Here is a 19628-nt window from a genome sequence, read left to right on the forward strand (position 1 = left end):
AATACAAGACAATAGCAGCTACCTGTGGAATGCTCTCTCCAAAGGTCACAGAGCACACAGTGATGTTTTTTGTTTTTTTATTGATCTCAAGGGGACAAAGTCGGTGTTTTGTTGTCTATGTCCATGAGTCTTGCTGTAAAGCACGTCACTAAATGCTGTTAAGAACAGACCAAGCAATATGGCAGCCCCCATAACAATGTAGAAAAAAATCAGTCAGAAAACAGAAACAGATTAGAATAAAAGAAAAAGTTTTAGTATCTGACTCTAATTAGTAAAAGAAAATTTAGGTGACACATTCCCTTTAAATTAATGTTTTTTGTACATGTATACAGTATTTGGTGTCCAAAAAAACTCAGAATACATTCAAAATATGTCCACAAACGTTCATAAAACACAGCAGCCATATTGCATCAATGTCTTTTTTTCTATATTGGTAAACCTGTTCGCTAAGATACTGTTGTGTAAGATTTTTTTCCTATGTAAACTTAATGAAGAGGCGGTCAGACATTGAATCTTTCTCCTCCTCCACCACTAATAGCGTGTTATTGCCTGCACAGTATATACCACTGCCAGTGATGTATACATAGGAAAAATGTGTTCTCCCTCCCTGGGCCATACAGTAAGCTGACAGGCTGGGACCTGCACAATGACTAGACCAGCACTAAGCTGCATAGAGATCAGTTTACAGGTATTTTCACAGCCTCCTCTATTGCTCATAAGATCCACCCAACTTTTTTTTTTTTTTCTTAAAGTAACAATCCCTTTTGTGCTGCAGCTTCCCACTTGTATCACTGCAGCCAGCAGATGAGTAGTCCAAGCCAGGGAGCTCTCTGCAGCTGAAGTCACTATTTTACTCAAGACTCCCTCCAAGCCCTGCAACCATGCTGAAGGTCTTTGTGGAATCTGCTGTGAATATCCCTAAAACCAAGCTTGGGAAGCCAGATCCTATAGTGACCCTCACCTTCAGAGGTAAGGACCAGGCATTGTACTATGGAGCTGTACAGACATCCAGTTAATATTTGGGAGCCTGTACTGTCTGCAGCTGTATACACAGTATTCCTCAGTCCTGCAGCTTCCCATAACTTCCATGTAATAAGCTGTTTTTTTTCCTCTTTACCAAGGACAAAACTGCCTTTGAGCTATGAATGGTAATAGGTCTGGCTATGCTTTAGCTAGCATTACGCACAATGGCTGCTCTTCTAATGCCACTTGGTATTAGGGAAAGTCTGTAGACGTACAAGTCACAGAATCCCTACCTAGCATGCTGTGACTTGTTGTTCTTCTGAGCTATCGGAATGCCACAGGTCTGGTCTTTCAGGGATAATAAAGAGTTAAGTCCATTGTTGGTTATGGAAATATGTCAGTAGCTGTACACGGTGTTATTGGTGTAAACTGTCCGTGTTGCTAGGTTGTCTATTGTGCACATTGGATTTTTTTTTCGATTAGGTTTATGCATCTTTTCTCCTCTTTTTTGAATGAGCATCACAGGGCGTGACAAATATGTGGCACATGCTGCTTTGTATGAGATGGGAATGTGGGGGTGATGGATCCGTATGTTAAATGAATGGCACAATCTCATGGCATCAGTTTTATGCACTAAAACCGTTACTAAAGAGTTAACCCCGCCACCCCCACCCCTAAACTGAACAAATTTTCAAATTTTTCAAAAATAAAACTTAAAGATGTTGTCTTATTAGGATATCCCCTGGCCATATGGATATCAGAGGTGATCCCCTTGCTCAGGACTCCCCCCTATTAGCCTAAGTGGAGTATAGACCCACAGGGGTGTTGCGAAACTCCAACTCCCATCATGCCTGGACAGCCAAAGTCATGATGGAAGTTGTAGTTTTGCAACAGCTGGAGAGCCTGAGTTTGACACCTGTGCACTACAAAGTGTGGCGCCTGCTTGTAGAACTTGAAAGTAGCAATATTATACTAATTATTTTATCTAGAAACGGTGCCACACCTGTCCTCAAGGTTCTGTGCGGTGCAACAACCCATCTCAATTCATTTCAATAGAACTGAGCTGCAATACCGCGTACAAACTGAGGACAAGAGTGGCGCTGTTTATTTAAGAAAGCAGCTATGTTAAAAATCTGGACAATCCCTTTAAATTGGTTTTTACAAAGTTAAAAATGATCCTCTATCCACATGTCCACAAGGGATCGTTAGCTGATTGTTGGGTTACTAGGACCCCCACTGATCATGGAGACCGATGTCATTTATCACCAGAGTGAATTAAGTGACAGTACACATGCTCAGCCACGGCTATGGAGGGAGGCACACCAAACTGAAATAACAATGACTATTTAGGCTGTCAAGCAGCTGATTGTTGGGGAGTTGGACCACCACTAATCTAGGTTTAAAGTGACTGTACCACCAGGCCCAGGCTGAAGCACTGGAGGCGGGCGGACCCACCCTTAGTGGGAGGAAACCCCAGCCTCTGCATGACGTGACTCCATTAGAATCAATGGAACCCTATCATAGAGGGGCAGGGGTTTCCTCCCACTAAGGGGGGGGGGGGGGGGTCGGCCCACCTCCAGTGCTTCAGCCAGGGCCTGGTGGTACAGTCACTTTAACCCAAGTGTATTACATGCCATTTGGCTGCTGTATGACAGATACAAGTCCTGGCCTGACTGTGGGTCTGGTGAGCCAACAAACTGGTATTGATTCAGGCAGTCAGACCCCCGGCAGGCCAAGGCTAAATTCACAAGTGAAACTGGCTCACTTGCCCCTAGCAACCCATCAGATTCCACTTTACATTCCTCACAGACTCTTGAAAGGTGAAATCTGATTGGTTCCTAGGGGCAACTGAGCCAGTTTTACTTTACAACACGTTTCATAAATCAGCCCCAACCTCTTTTTTTTTTTATGGTAACTTTTTGAACTTCCGTCATTTTGAGGCCAAATAACGTCCGTTATTTTACAACGATGTCCATGATTTCAAAATAACAGACGTGATTTGGCATCAAAATGACGAATATCCAAAAAGAGGGTTGCGGAATGGCCATAAAAGGCGTTGTGTGAACCTAGCCCAAGGTTTGCAGCCGTAATACAGACACAAAAGTACATCTGCGTTAGGCCTGTGTTAAACCAGTATGAGTTAATACCGCAATGATATTTGCCAATACTTATTGTGCTGCTTACAATTCCTTATTGTGTCGCTATCAGTGTATTGGAACATGTTTTACATTCAGTGGCTGAAGAAGTCCCCAACCTTATATTCTCCCAGCAGTCTGCTACAATTGTATCCAGCCTAGTTTACTGTTTGCTGTTTTTCTAACCTTCTTTGTTTCTTAACCCTTTGACCCTTGAAGGAATTAATACAGTTACTTATTGTAGAGGAGAAACCTAACAGCAGACTGTATGGTTCCTATTATGGGTGGCTTTGTACTATTAACCCATTAACCCCCCATCAGCTGATGGAATGAAAACATTGGAGGAGTGGTCTCCCTGTTTGTTGTCAGTCTGCATGAAGCATGTCCACACAGGAATATATAGTCCACATACCCAGCTCTCTGGACGATCTATTGGGATGCGTCATCTAGTAGTGAATGCAATGAATGCAATGTGTAAAATTCACTATTGGTAGTATCCCTACTATAGATGAGTGGGGATATTCCATGAAAATATAAGTATTATAGAAGACATATAGTAGGTTAAAGGGGTACTCTGGAAAAGCTCTTTTTTCTTTCAAATTAACTGGTTTCATAAAGTTATATAGATTTGTAATTTACTTCTATTTAAAAAATCTCAAATCTCAGTACTTATCAGCTGCTGTAGGTTCTGCAGGAAGTGGTGTATTCTTTCCAGTCTGACACAGTGCTCTCTGCTGCCACCTCTGTCCGAGACAGGTTTTCTATGGGGATTTGCTCCTGCTCTAGAAGTAAATTACAAATCTATATAACTTTTTGAAACCAGCTGATTTGAAACAAAAAAGTTTTTCGCCGGACTACCCCTTTAAGCCCTGTTACAGGTCTTGCAGTGAGACTCATGACCTTCACGGTCTGGCTCTAATCTTTCATCACAATCACTAGAACCCCTCACAGAGAATATGGCAGATGTGAACAGATGTCAGCCTATATCACTGAGATGTTTGTCATGGAGTAACCCCTTCAAGTATTTTAAGTGTTTAGGTTCACATTACTGCACAGTACTCCCCCCACCCCCTTACTTTTTTCTTTTTTTCCTTATTCTAGTGTTTTTGACTGAAAGAGTAGTACCAAACCTTGGAGCATGGGTCTCCAAACTGTGGCCCTCCAGCTGTTGGGAAACTACAACTCCCATCATGCCTGGACAGCTAAAGCTTTGGATTTGGCTGTCCAGTCATGATGGGAAATGTAGTTTTGCAACAACTGGAGGGCCGCAGTTTGGAGAACCATGAGCTTCTGGTCCCCTGTGCTCAGTGTAACAGGACTGTACCTTTTGTCTGCTATTTATACTACTGGCGCTTTCTTATATGAAAGAGAATCTTATGGGTGTAATGCCCAGGTATAACTGCCACCACTGCACCCCTTAGGTCGGTTTACATAAAAGAGTTTCTTTCACAAGTTTGTAAATTACTTGTATTACAAAAATAAATACATAAAACTCAGCTGCTGTATGTCCAGCAGGAAGTGGTGTATTCTTCCAGTCTGACACAGTGCTCTCTGCTGCCACCTCTGTCCCAGTCAGGAACTGTGTAGAACAGGAGAGGTTTTCTATAAGTAAACGGAAGTCATTTACAAATCTGTACAACTTTTTGACACCAGTTAATGTGAAAACAATCCTTTTTCTCTGGAGTAGCCCTTTAAAGTGACTGTACCACCAGGCCCAGGCTGAAGCACTGGAGGCGGGCCGACCCCCCCCTTTAGTTGAAGGAAACCCTAGCCCCTCTATGATAGGGTTCCATTGATTCTAATGGAATCGCGTCATGGAGGGGCTGGGGTTTCTTTCCACTGGGGGTGGGTCGGCCCGCCTCCAGTGCTTCAGCCTGGGCCTGGTGGTACAGTCACTTTAAGTGTCTAAACAGCATCCATGATGGAGAGTAAAATATGTGACAGGAATCTAAGGCTACTCCTTGGAAATAATGCACCATGTGAACATACCCTTCTAGCTATATAGCATGCCTCTGAGTGGTCCCTTCCAATTCAGTCCTCAAAATCTTAAAACATCCATGACAGTAGTTTGAACATGACCTTTTCATTCTTGCTGGCCTTCGATGGGACACATTTCTGCCATGTTTTCTATGCTAGGTATGGTGGTGTCTGGGAAAAATTACCATATGATAATCCCAGATGACAACAAGAAAACATCTGGCCCCAGTTTGTGATGCAACATGAATTTTTACAGGACTTTGAAGTCCTGAAACTACTGACGTAGCTGGCCGAGCATCTGTGGAGGGGCCAACAGCTGGGGGGAGACGGCTCTGATGTAAGAGGGGCCTGAGAGGTTAGGGATAACTATGGGTAATGGAGAGAACAGTGATGAGGAAGCCAATGACTGTGCACACAGAGACAGTGATATCTATGTAAACCTGAAGACTTCCACCATTGGGATGTAATATGATGCCCAATCCCGCATGATTTCATGGAGCCCCAAGATTACTTTCTGTTCCATCCAGTGTCAGACTGGGGTATCACCAGATGAAATGATCCCGGGGGCCCACCAGTAAAGAACCAGTTAGAAACAGCATGGCAGTCAGTGTTTGTTCAGATTCTTAAGCTGAGGATCCTTTGGTGGACCAGTCCGACACTGGTTCCATCGCTGTGCACAGGAGCTACTATGTATTAGGGTACAAACACACATACCGTATACGCAGCAGATACGCAGCAGATCTGCAGCAGATTTGATGCTGTGTTTAGTTATTTAGATCTAATCTGCTGCGTATCGCAGCAGTAAATACGCTGCATATACGGTGTGTGTGTTTGTGCCCTTATAGTTGTCCATTGGATTGTGTGCACAGTATGACTATAAATTCCTGTGGAAAATAACATGTCATGACTTTGTTTGCCATGACTCATGGTGGAAGTTGCTGTATAATGCTGGCCATACACATTAGATAGCTGTTGGCTCGTGTGGCTGGCAGCAATTTTTCTTCACGCCCTGCACTCTTTGAACAATTTAAAGGCATTTTTGGGGATATCCTATATACTGATACTGTAGGTTCTTTGCAGCTTAATTCCATTTAAAGGGGTTATCCAAGATTAGAATACACACTATGGGGGAGATTAATCAAACATGGTGTAAAGTGAAACTGGCTTAGTTGCCCCTAGCAACCAATCAGATTCCACCTTTCCTTTTCCAAAGAGTCTGTGAGGAATGAAAAAGTGGAATCTGATTGGTTGCTAGGGGCAACTGAGCCAGTTTCACTGTACACCATGTTTGATAAATCTTTCCCAGTGACTTTCTTTAAAAAAAAAAATATCACCACTCCTGTGCTCAGTTTGTGTGTGGTATTACAGTTCTGCCCATTTATTTTAATGGGACTGGGGACAGGAGAGTTGCAGTTTCTGGAAGAAAGCAGCCATTTTTTTAAGGCCTGTTAAACCCTTTTAAGTGAATGGGTCTAGGCTGTATACCAGGTACAGCTGCTACTAGTATACAGAGTTGTGGCTGGTGATGTAGATGTATCAGCACCTTATCCCCCAGTAATCAGCTGACTGTAGGGGTGCTGGGAGTTGAACCCAAACTGGTCCAATATTGGTAACTATCCAAAGGATTGGATATGGCTATTTCAAGCTTGGTGTAATCTTATGGTTGGTCCCATGCTTTATGCTTTTGAATGGTGGGAACTTGTGCAGGATTCCATTGTATATAGGATAGAGACTGTTTGCAAACAAGGGGGGAAGGAAACTGACCTTAAGGGAGGGGAAAACAAATACCAGGCCCTTGTGGCCTGTGTGCTCAAGTCCTAAAACCATTCTCCCCTTATATGCTGAAATCTGAGCCCGTTCTGGCAGACGTTATATCCTGCATAATTTTCTGTTGAATCACTGCCTTTTTTTTTTTTCCTCCTTGTAATGACTTTGACTTGCAGCAGGGGAGAAACCTCCTCGTCCTATGTGTTTTATCTACTATAACTTTACACTTCATTAGGGAAATATTTGTATCTTGATCCTTTAGTGAAGATATTGGGATATTCCCTGTGTTGTATATACTATAATGGGAACAGGAGATCTATGCAGAGTTTCCATGTGGCTGAGACTGATGGTGAACAGCTGTTTATATAGTTACAGGGTTGACTTGGCTTCCTGAGCATGAAGTATAGTTACTAATAAGTAATAGACGTCACAAAACAATAAATGTTAGTGATGCTCTGCTCAGATAACTTGAGATCCCGTTGAGCCACAGGATAATTCCTGGTCATGCACACCCAACAATGTGCAAGGAATGACTCAGAAGGGGAAACCTCCACACCATGACCACATATACCTATCACAGAGGCTATTACAACCAATAATATATACAGTGCCTATAAAGGGGTCACATACCAGATCTACTCAGGCGAGCTGCAGAGTATAATCATACTGTGAAAACAATGCAGTTCTGTTCAGTTACTACAGATGGAGTCACTTTCCCTTTTCTTTCCATGTGACCTAAACCTCCATGACAACGTCTCCCAGCCATAACTGGTCTCTGCAAAGTTTGCTGACCAGATGTCTTTGGATTTTTGCTTTTCCAACAGCCTCTTACCACACTAATCACTCAGTACTACTGCTGCAACAACAGTGCCCCCCCCCAAATAACCCAGTAATGGTGCCCACACACAGTAATGGTGCCCCCACACAGTAATAGTGCCCCTCTGAACTCCATATATTTCAGTGCCTTCTTTATCGGGCACACAGATGTAATACTTCTTAAAATAATAAAATTCATACTTGACTGTTGTGACTACAGTGAACATGTAGAAAAGCAAGAATGTCTTTCCTGGTTGTCGCCATACCTTATTCTCCACCTCTTCTAGTACAAGGAGCTCATTACAATAATAGAATATAAACCTGCCTGGGATAAACCTATATCTACCCTAAGATAATAGAAAAGGAAATACTAAAAGGGCAGATTAGATGGAGGTCTTTTTCTGCTGACAATCTTCTATGTTTCTGTAATTTAAGGGGATAGTTCATAGTCAAAATCACTAGAGCTTCTAGAACATGGAACGTCTGGAATTTCTGCAGTGACATTGATTTGTAGCAGATTAAGGTTGTGTTCACTCTAGTGGTTAGGGGCTGATCCCATAGGTTTCTCATTATCCTGTTTGGCAGTAGTTTGTTTTATTCTGTCCATTAAAATAAGCAGAATTCTGATTGGTCACTGGGATCCATTAGGATCTTTATCCCATAGATCTTGTTAACAAAAGAGGAAAAGTCGTGTGAACAGAAGTTGACTTGTTTTTGTGCTTTACTGTTTCTCCTTTCTACATTGTTGCTTGCTGCCAACTTGCTGTCACTTACAAGTACTTGATATTTTAATCTGACAACAGGCCTGTCCAGCTTTGTATTAGCCCTCCATTATCCTAACGATTGTTCTTATATTATTTAAGAACCTTAAATCTCTGCCAATGTATTTCCTTTTTGGCAAGGCATGACATGTTCTAGAAAGACAAAGCAAAAGTCATTTATATTTTCCAGTATGCAGCTCTGTGTTTCCACGGTAACAGACTACCAACAAATTGAGCGTAGTCTGACTCTGCAACCTTACTAATTTTTTAGCAGTTTGAGCAATCTTTGTGCCATTTAATTTTTTTCGCTCTGTGGGGGTGTGGTTTCATGTTTGCTACTTTATTGGACAGATTTATCATGTGTTTGTGTTGTGTGGTGTGTTTTTTTTTTTTTGTGCTGTAGTTCTCCACTCCTACCTGGGCATCGTTTTTTTTTAGTCAGGTTTTGTTAGCCACAAATTGTGCAAGCACACGAAAGATGTGCAAAATTCATCAAAGCCTGTGTACCTAATGATGAACTTTGAGCAAGGTCTGTGAGTATTTGTGCAGCACTGAAATAAATGTGTCCCTTAGATTTTACAGTTGCTTTATTCATTCTAAATACATTATAAAAAAAACTGTGGACCTTCCCTTTAATTTGCTTGAGAATGTTAAGAGTTGTCTGATGTAGAGGGGTACTCAAGATGCTACCTGTATGAGCCCAGCTATGGTGGACTTGGGTAATCAATGTATTATTTTCCTAGATGGCCACCATGTAATATTACAGTTCCTGTGTAGGAGCTGCTGCAGGAGTAATGTATAGCTTTCCTTAAAGGGGTTATCCAGTACTACAAAAACATTGCCACTTTTGCCCCACTCTTGTATACAGATTGGGTTGGGTTTTAAACTCAGTTCCATTGAAGTAAATGGAGCTTAATTGGAAACCACACCTGAACTGGAGACACCAGTGGGGCAAAAGTGGCCATGTTTTTGTAGCGCTGGATAACCCCTTTAGTAGGTTGTGCAGGTATACTGCATACTGTGTGGCTGGGTTGTCAAGCCGACCATATGACACCCAACAAGTACTGAGCAGGGATCCCGCTCTAATAAATGCGACCCAATGCACTATTCTCACTGAGCGTCCAATGATCACCGCAGCAACCAGACAGCCCAGTGTGAAGTTTTGTGTGAACACCTGATCAGATCAGGCAGCAGAGTATGCCGGGACAACCCCTCTAAGTTTAATATTTATCTATATTCATATACAGAGAGATAGGGACACTGGAGTACTGACAATAGGAATATATGGGAGCATTTATCCACTGCTTCTGGTTATACAATACCATGTGGTATCCATATTGTGCAAGGGAAAAACCACAGCTAATAGAACGCCATGAACAAGGCCCAGATTTACCAATGTAATTTCCCTATTGCATCCAGTCAGAGCTCAGCCTTCATTTTACCAGCTTTTTTAACATGTTTTCCAGTCTCTTAATACTGAACTGTGTAAACATACCTAAATGACGACCCTTGTCACATGACTGGTTGCATCTGGTTTCTATTATAGCAACCCCAAGGGTAACTAGCGTCTCAGTGTGGATGTCTGTAAGAAGAGTTGGTGAATAGCCCCAGCATCAGGTCTTAGTATATCAGGGGCTGGAGACTGTCAGCAGGCAAGTTCTCCCTTTTAGGATAAATTCACATCTGTTCCAATGCCATTGGTATTGTATGTCCACGTATACCACAGCATGCTTACAATTGCAGTGGAGTGAACATAGTCTAAAGGGGACTATGCTGTCCATTTCTAAGCATGCACATTTTTTCTTTTTTACTACACTGGTTTGCTGATGTATACCACAAATGAAGCGTAAAACTACATGTTGCAGCGAAGCTTATCTGCTCTGAAGGCTGAAAACAAAGGATCATGGGACTGGAGGTGAACTGCAAGATACTCCTATACAGTGAGGATAGTAAAATTCAAGGCTAAACAAGGGGACCCTACAAGAGCGGGGCTGTCACCACTTTAAAAGGCCCTCCATAGATCATGAGAGCCTAGGGCCATAGCCGGAGTCCTGCAATCCCATTTCTAGACACATGGGTGCTCTTGAGTCCAGTACTACACTTTGCCTCCATTCAATTTACGACCACCAGCCCACCAATCTTATGATCATTGGGGATCACCATTGATCGCACATCCTAGAAAAATAACATCATATCTCGACTCGAAATAAAAGTGAAGAAAATAAATTACAACGCTTCCTTCCGTCTACTAGATTGCATGCAAAGGACTGTGAAACTGATTCCATGGCTTTTAACTTCTGCTTGCACATTGGTTAGAGACTTTATATATAGCCGTAAAGGAGACACGCTGCGTTTTCCCCATATGAGAAAAAAAAAAAAATCTACTCTATATTCTTATTACTCAGTTTACTAGAATCCATATAATTCCCATGCTGTCCATACGGTAGTCATGCAGTGCTCCTACACAGTTGTGTAATGACAATAAAAGTTATTCTGATGAGGTTACCAACTGTGTACTACCCTCAGGTGGTTTGGCATCTCTTCTCCTTTTATTACAGTCAGAGTTTTATATCCTGAAAGAATCTGGAGCTGAGAAACTGATGACTACATTGAATATAGCAGCTTTCTTAGTGTTTTAATACCTCTTAATAAATAAATAAATATATATATATATAATATATATTAGTATATCTAGTATATCTGCTAGCGGTCAGGGAATATGCACAGTCTCTATTACATCCAGAGACTGAGAACCTACAAACCTACCGTAGAGAGACTGTGGATTTTTTTTACAGCTTAGAGTGTATTATTCCACATTAATGCAGGTAATTATCTATGAGTTGCATACATCAGGAGCTCACGTCTCTGGTCTGTATAGTGTGTCCGTGTAAATGTATGAGGCAGACGATGGCCTGAACTGGACATTATCCAAGGACGAATTGTGGAACCTGTAGAAAAACCTCTGTAATAACCACTATTATCCTTCTTTAAGAAATCAAAGGGTATAAATACTATAGTCATTACTTCATACTCTACATCCTTTCTTGCCCTCTTTGGTATCTCAGTGCTTTGTATTTTACAGTATACTGCGTCCCATCCATTTCCGTACCTATAAACGCACCTTACAATCTACTTCAATAAAGCAGTTTGATTCTCAGCTATTGGGCCCAATACCCATTGTTATGTCTGCTACCCTAAAAGTTATGGCTATCATTGAAACTAGTGTTTGGCCTGTATGGGAAGTGACCTGATGGTCCATTTGCTTTTAAGTTTTCTGCATGTCCAAGTACAAGGACATAATTTGGTTACGTCAATGGAGCCACGTCATGGAGGGGAGGGGGTTTCCTGCCATTGGTGACAGGCTGCCCCCCTCCAATGCTTCAGCCTGGGCCGGTGCCTGACAATAGACTGGCGCCGTGCGCAGGAATCGGGCCGCTGCTTATAAAAAGGACTGTGGCATCACCTTCCCTGCGCCAGCGCCATTCTATTGATATGCTACACTGTACCTCTGTACCTGATGATACATTCGCTTTAAAGTGTACCTAAACCTTCAAGAAACTTATAGCATTTCATAGAGACAGGTCAGAAGTTTGGATCACAAGGGGTCCGGGCAGGGGCGTAACTAGGATTCATGGGGCCCCATAGCAAAAAAAGTGTATGGGGCCCCCCAACATATTACCTGTACCGGCGATATGGAGCTGTCCCCCTGCCTTCGGCAGCGCTGAGACGCTGTGCCCTGCGGTGGGGGTGGGTGAGTGGTAGCAGGCCGTTTGGAGTCCCTGCTGGTTGGGGCAGCTCTGAGTCTAGGGGGGTGACCTCCATTATACTGACTACTATACAAGATGCTAGGGAAGCGGGATGACCCAATTATACAGGATGCCAGGGAGGCTGGTGACCCCATTATACAGGATGCCAGGGAGGCTGGTGACCCCATTATACAGGATGCCAGGGAGGCTGGTGACCCCATTATACAGGATGCCAGGGAGGCTGGTGACCCCATTATACAGGATGCCAGGGAGGCTGGTGACCCCATTATACAGGATGCCAGGGAGGCTGGTGACCCCATTATACAGGATGCCAGGGAGGCTGGTGACCCCCATTATACAGGATGCCAGGGAAGCTGAGTGACCCCATTATACAGGATGCCAGGGAAGCTGAGTGACCCCATTATACAGGATGCCAGGGAAGCTGAGTGAGCCCATTATACAGGATGCCAGGGAAGCTGGATAACCCCATTATACAGGATGCCAGGGAAGCTGGATAACCCCATTATACAGGATGCAGGGAAAGCTGAGTGACCCAATTATACAAGATGCCAGGGAGGCTAAGTGACCCCCATTATACAGGATGCCAGGGAAGCTGGTGACCCCATTATACAGGATGCCAAGGAAGCTGGTGACCCCATTATACAGGATGCCAGGGAAGCTGGATAACCCCATTATACAGGATGCAGGGAAAGCTGAGTGACCCTATTATACAAGATGCCAGGGAGGCTGAGTGACCCCCATTATACAGGATGCCAGGGAGGCTGAGAGGCCCCATTATACAGGATGCCAGGGAAGCTGGGTGACCCCATTATACAGGATGCTGGGAAGCTGAGTGACCCCATTATACAGGATGCCAGGGAAGCTGAGTGACCCCATTATACAGGATGCCAGGGAGGCTGAGTGACCCCATTATACAGGATGCCAGGGAGGCTGTCTGACCCCATTATACAGGATGCCAGGGAGGCTGTCTGACCCCATTATACAGGATGCCGGGGAGGCTGTCTGACCCCATTATACAGGATGCCAGGGAGGCTGACTGACCCCATTATACAGGATACCAGGGAGGCTGACTGACCCCATTATACAGGATGCCAGGAAGCTGAGCCTGAGTGACCCTCATTATACAGGATGCCAGGGAAGCTGCTGACCCCCATTATACAGGATGCCAGGGAAGCTGAGCCTGAGTGACCCCCATTATACAGGATGCCAGGGAAGCTGAGCCTGAGTGACCCCCATTATACAGGATGCCAGGGAAGCTGAGCCTGAGTGACCCCAATTATACAAGATGCCATGGAAGCTGAGCCTGAGTGACCCCAATTATACAAGATGCCAGGGAAGCTGAGCCTGAGTGACCCCCATGATACAGGATGCCAGGGAAGCTGAGCCTGAGTGACCCCCATGATACAGGATGCCAGGGAAGCTGGTGACCCCCATGATACAGGATGCCAGGGAAGCTGGTGACCCCCATGATACAGGATGCCAGGGAAGCTGGTGACCCCCATGATACAGGATGCCAGGGAAGCTGGTGACCCCCATGATACAGGATGCCAGGGAAGCTGGTGACCCCCATGATACAGGATGCCAGGGAAGCTGGTGACCCCCATGATACAGGATGCCAGGGAAGCTGGTGACCCCCATGATACAGGATGCCAGGGAAGCTGAGCCTGAGTGACCCCCATGATACAGGATGCCAGGGAAGCTGGTGACTTCCAGCTGGCAGTGATAGTTACCATCCTCCTGCTGTGTCTCCTCCTCAGGCCCTGTGCACTCTGCCATGAGCGAATATCCCAGCCGCGGTAGGCGCTGGTGGCGGGGCTTGCCGTTATGGGGGCGGGGCTTAGCGGAACGTCCCAGGACTGTTCCACTTGTGTAGAGGGGGACACTGGTGCAGGACGCTCTGAGCCTGTGTCAGGGGGAGGTGCGGAGGTGTTTCAGAGGGGATTGCAGACGCTCCCTTCTGCATCTCTGGCAGGGTGCTTTACTATCAGTAGCATAGCTACCTTGAAGACAGCGGAGGTGGGCCCCCGGGCCCCCTGTAGTGCGGGGCCCCATAGCAACTGCCTTCCCTGCCTTCATAGTAGCTACGCCACTGGGTCCGGGTGCTGAGATCCCTACTAATGACTAAAAAGGCTGATGAGCACTGTGCCCTTTAATTTCTGCTTGGCTCTTCTCGGCCTCAGCATCCGACCTCCACCAATCCAGACTTCTTATAGTTTTGTAAAGTGGCATAATACAATGCCCAGAATGGTTATGATACCTTCTCCCGGGACTTTTTCGCTTTCTTGTTAATGTATAATCATGCACCTACTTACCATATAATGATGTATTTTAGGCAACCTATAAAGCCCAGCCCGTCCCATGTAAGTGCTTGTGAATAGTTTCCATAAATATGTCTGGTATTTACCGCTGGTAGCTCGGCTCATACATTGCTTTCAAGCACTCAGCATTTCAGTGCTAGTCTGGGTGTTGGCTCCTCCATAACCTGTTTTATATCCTGTGGGCACGTAGAATTCAGACTGTAGAATACCTTTAGACACAAATCTCGGCATGTTGTTGTGTTGTTTATACATGTTGCTTCTGATTGTCTGTTAAGCCTTTGTGTGTTTCTACCTACATACTGAAGGTGAATATAGAGTATATGGTTGTTCGTAGTCCTTCGGATGGGTTTCATACCTGGGTTTTTAAGGTAGGCCTGACCTGGGGACCCCTATAACATCTGCATAAGGGCAGGACAGGGCAACCCCTTTATGTGTTCCTTATTATGGCATATGCCAGGAGTAGCATAGTTGCCAACATTTAACAGTTTTTTCCAGGGACACGTTAGCGCTAAAAGGGGTGTGGCTTATTGGGTGTGTGGTCTCGGTGGGGTGTGGCCTATCATGGATGTGGGTTTAAAATTTTCCAGTTAGAATTTACAGTCAGAACAACACAAAAGAGGCATTACACACCCCAGTATTAGGTCCCTAGTATATTACACACCTCCAGGGACTCCTCTCCCTGCTCTGCATGAGTGACATCACTCACACTGGAAAGGGGTGGGGCTTCCCACGGTGGGGACTGGGCTTTACGGGACATACCCAGGACATGGTTTTGTCGTGGCTGTCTCCTCAAAATCAGGACAGTCCCGGACTGTTGGCAATTATGGAGTAGGGAACCTTGGCTCTCCAGCTGCTGCAAAACTACAACTCCCATCATGCCTGGACAGCCAAAGCTAAAGCTTTAAGGAAGGGGTCATCCACTTGAGGCGTTCCTATTAAATGATTGCTCTGTGGGAAATTCTTACTTTTTCCCCTGACACGGCTAATGCAGAATAAGCTAAATGTTGGCAGTTTTTCCAACCACAATGTCTGAGCTCAGCAGACGGCTCTAAATAGAAAGACATCCTGATATAAGAATCCCTGAGGGAAGGCCTGGGTCGTCTCCTCATGGGTAGTATAATGAAATGGTGACCTGTTCAGCCCCAGCTTTCCTGTACACTGCACTTGGTAATCCATGTAGATGCCCATGTTGTAGATTTCAGCATGAGATATTATATTCCTTTGGCTGACACAATTCGTGCAGCCCTTCAGATGAATCATTCGGCCTATGAATGCAGTGACTGTAATAGGGAATTGCTATTACTTCAGTTGCCTCATAAAGATTGCCGCATGTTGTCAAAGCAGATTCTGGAGTTTCCCTGTTTATTCCAGAGGCACAGGGGACGTGTGGCGGACATTGCAGGCTTTGTCGTCTTCCATAGGGCTGGCTCGGGCCCTATAACCTCACGTTCTTCGCAGCCGGCTATTTGCCTAACCTCTTTTCATCTTCTGTTTATTCATTGGACAATTGAGCTGTGTTCCCCTCCCTTGTGTACACAGCGTTTCCTCAGTGTAGTATTGCGCTGTACGAGTTCTCTCCATAGGTTATTAATAGTTACTGCATTGTTTGTACTGGGAGAAACCTATTTAACAAGCAGAATATCTACTTCAGTATATAGATAGATCTATAAAGTGTGTAGATATACTGTATATACTTTGTATTATCTCGTCCGAACAGATTACACTGTCCATAAAGAAAGTAAATTAAAGATAGTTACATAGTCGTTGTCTTTTATTTACTACAGGTTCATTTTCTGCTTCTGCTTATTATAACCTTTTCAACATAATCCTTAAAGGGGCATTACCATTTATAGCACAGATTGTGCCACTTCTGAGTCCTGAATAAAATGCACTTCCCATAACTAAAGTTTATTTAAACTTAAAAAAGATAAACACCTCATTGTTGTATTGGGCTAGGGTACAAATGTGCCCACCCAACATAGGATTGCAATACCGTCCTGCTGAGGTCATGGCTGATGGTGAATGAGATCACAATCATATCCAGCAAGTGTAGTTTTCTGCTGAAAGTCTTGTTGTGGTAAGGGTCCATTCACATGACAGCATGACAGTGCTGATTAACCATGTACAAGGCGACTGGTGCTCATTGGTGTCTTTTTATCATACTGCCCAACTTTTTGGATGGCCAAAAAGGGGCACTCAGGGTATGTTCACACTGAGTAAAAGCCAGTGACATGTCAATTCTTTGAGCGGAGGCACGCAAGCCCTCCCAGACATTGAGGCAGGCGGTATTCCGCAGCGAAGAGCTCTGCCACAGGATTCTGTCACTTTTACTCAGTGTGAACAAACCCTTAAGGTATGTGCACACTGAGGAATAGGCAAGGAATTGAAGAGGAAAGTTTTCTGCTTGAAATTACTAGTCTATTCAGCTCTTGAAATTCCTCCCGTAAAATATGTACAGAGAAAAATCCCATTGTGTTCAATGGGTTTTCTGCTCTGTTGTTCACACTGCAGAATTTCCGAGCAGAATTTTCTGCTGTAGATCTGCTAGAGGAATCCTATAGAAGTCAATGGGGGGCTTAAATTCTGCTTGAATTCTACCTGAAAACTTTCTGCTTTAATTCCTCAAGAATTGCTCAGTGTGCATATACCCTTTGGGTGTTTTCATACTGAGGAATTCTCGCGGATAAACTCAGCGGAATTCCGCAGTATGTCCGTGCGCCTTTCCACCGGCTCTATAGACCCCATTCTATGGGCCAGCGTATTCCGCTATCCGCCGAAAGAAGTGACATGTCGATAACCGTTCTGTGGAATAGGGCCTTTAAGGACTGTCCCTCCAAAAGAGAGACCATCGGGAGGAATGCTTTAGACAGGCCAGAAATTGGCGCTGGAGAGCCCCAGGAACAATTACTAAATAGTTTGTGCAGCCATTGTCTGCATCACATCTCCTGTATGCATAGGGGGATGTGCAACAATGATTTTGGGACCCTCACAAAGGATGTGACCAGCCAATGGACAAGCATTTGCCCATTATCAGCTGATTGCTGGGCCTTTTTACATGGGACAATAATGGCAATATGTTAGGGTACTTGGGGTCACAAGGTGATCACATTTACTACCATTACTTGTATAGAAGCACTGGCTACAACATTGCGGATGTATTTGCAACAAGTTGCTGTGAAGCCCTAGCAGTAGGATTTCTTTATACATCGTAAATTGTACACTTGTTCTATATTTCACCCATGAATAAAATTATAGAAATGGTGCCAAAGAAATCTCTCTCAGAAATCCCCTTAAAAACTTAAAATTTGTTATAACTGTGCAACCAGAGCGGGCAGGGAACTGTCTGAACACACTTATTTGGTCATCAATACCTGGATAGTAAAGAGTTAACAGACAAGAGGATAAGTTGGAGATTTATGGTCGGGTAATTTACCAATCTGTGTAATTTTACTGAAATCCTGGTGGATTCTAGCAGTAATACTATCAGGTTTACCTACAAGGCTGGAGCTGACCTTACAACTTAAAGGTCTAATGTGATGCAGATGGCGCGCCCATACCTCCAGATACTGCACTGAACCGCTCTATGCCAAAATAGTGATACTACACAGAAATTACTTTGCTAATAGAATACTGAGCATTATATACATTTCTACAGAACATTTGAACTCTATATAATATATTCCAGGTTATGATAAGTAAGGGGCCTAACTTTTATAACCACCACCAATCAAAAAGTGGCATATAGTGTTACCTTTACTACCTGTTCTTACAGTTCACAACTATAATAACTCCTGTGCATTTATAAGACTTGTTGCTCATATCTGTTATTTGTCATCCTATTATTACTCCTCCACGCTTCTCCAAAACTAATCAGGAATCCTGAAAAACATAAAGAGGACGTTTAAGGTCTCTATATATTTATATATTCATGACTTACTGGTATGACGCTATGTCTATATTCTTCTGTGTCATGGATTTAGGGAACTATCACTTCCCTATTGCTTATAGTTAGAACAATACCCTTATTCTTCTTAGCTCATGCATTGAATACACTGACCACATCGGCCTACATGCTGCCGCTAGTAGAAGAATTATCACTATTTCCACCCATGGATTTCCTGTGCTTTGTAGTGATTCACACCCCTGTACAATCATTGTTTCTATGGATCATTGGTCACGGTGTATTGTGAAGATGTATCACTGTACGTATTTCCATGTTTCTTAGAATTGTGGTCAAATGATCATGTATATTAGTGCAATGTCACTGTATCCATATAATGGCTGTATCCACTTAATGTTGGGTTCAACAGCAAAGAAATGAATCAGTTCCAAAATATGCATGCTGGTTTTTGGTCTGTAGACTGGTCAGGCAGCCATATTGTGGTCGGGGACTACATTCCTGAGGATACATTGTATATATTGTAGTACGTGGGATTGGTTGCCTAATCCTCAGGAATGTTGTTGTATGCATCAATATGTCAACTCTCCCAAACACCTGGAACAGTGGGCAGATCTAAAGGGCGCACCATGTTCTCTCCAAATACTTACATCTCCTTGTTCCTGCTCTCATCTTCACTCCTGGCCCCCATAGCAAACATCATCCTAACACCAGGGCTGTGGTGCGGGCATTGGCGGGAGCTGCAGGTGCATGGTCTATATCTATTTAAGGAGCAATTCAGCATCTCCGCTCAACACTATTCATGCTCAGAATAGAGAGAGGAAGTGGCATTCCATTACTAGACTTCTCTGTTGGTGGCTTATCTCTTCAAGAACAAAGGGATCAGGCAGTTAAAAATTCAATTTGCCCGATCCTTCTTTATCTTGATCTGTAGTAGAGATTCAGGAGGCCCCCATGCACATAAGATTTTTGGTTGGCAAGTATTAATGGCTCATATTTAATGTGTATTGGAGGCTTAAAGGGGTTATCCAGGATTAGAAAACATGGCTTCTACCTTTTTGAGAAACAGTACCACACCTATTCTAAGGTTGTGTGGCATTACTGCTCAGTTCCATTGAGGTGAATGGAGCAGAGTTGTAATACCACACACAACCTGGGGGCTGATCTAACACTGTTTTTAAAAGAAAGCAGCCATGTTTTACTAATCTTGGACAACCCCTCTAAGG

At 43.9% G+C, this 19628-nt stretch overlaps 1 protein-coding gene across 1 annotated transcript in view; it reads left to right on the forward strand.

Moving 5' to 3' along the window:
• Window positions 1–788: 788 nt before the first annotated feature.
• LOC138777127 (myoferlin-like) overlaps window positions 789–19628 on the forward strand; it is a 32628-nt gene continuing 13788 nt past the window's right edge. Inside the window, exon 1 of the mRNA XM_069956237.1 lies at window positions 789–969. Coding sequence (XP_069812338.1) covers window positions 882–969 — 88 coding nt within the window. The 5' untranslated portion in view covers window positions 789–881. The remainder of the gene's footprint in view (window positions 970–19628) is intronic.

This window comes from Dendropsophus ebraccatus, unplaced genomic scaffold (assembly GCF_027789765.1).
Source record: "Dendropsophus ebraccatus isolate aDenEbr1 unplaced genomic scaffold, aDenEbr1.pat pat_scaffold_507_ctg1, whole genome shotgun sequence".
Classification (NCBI taxonomy): Eukaryota; Metazoa; Chordata; class Amphibia; order Anura; family Hylidae; genus Dendropsophus; species Dendropsophus ebraccatus.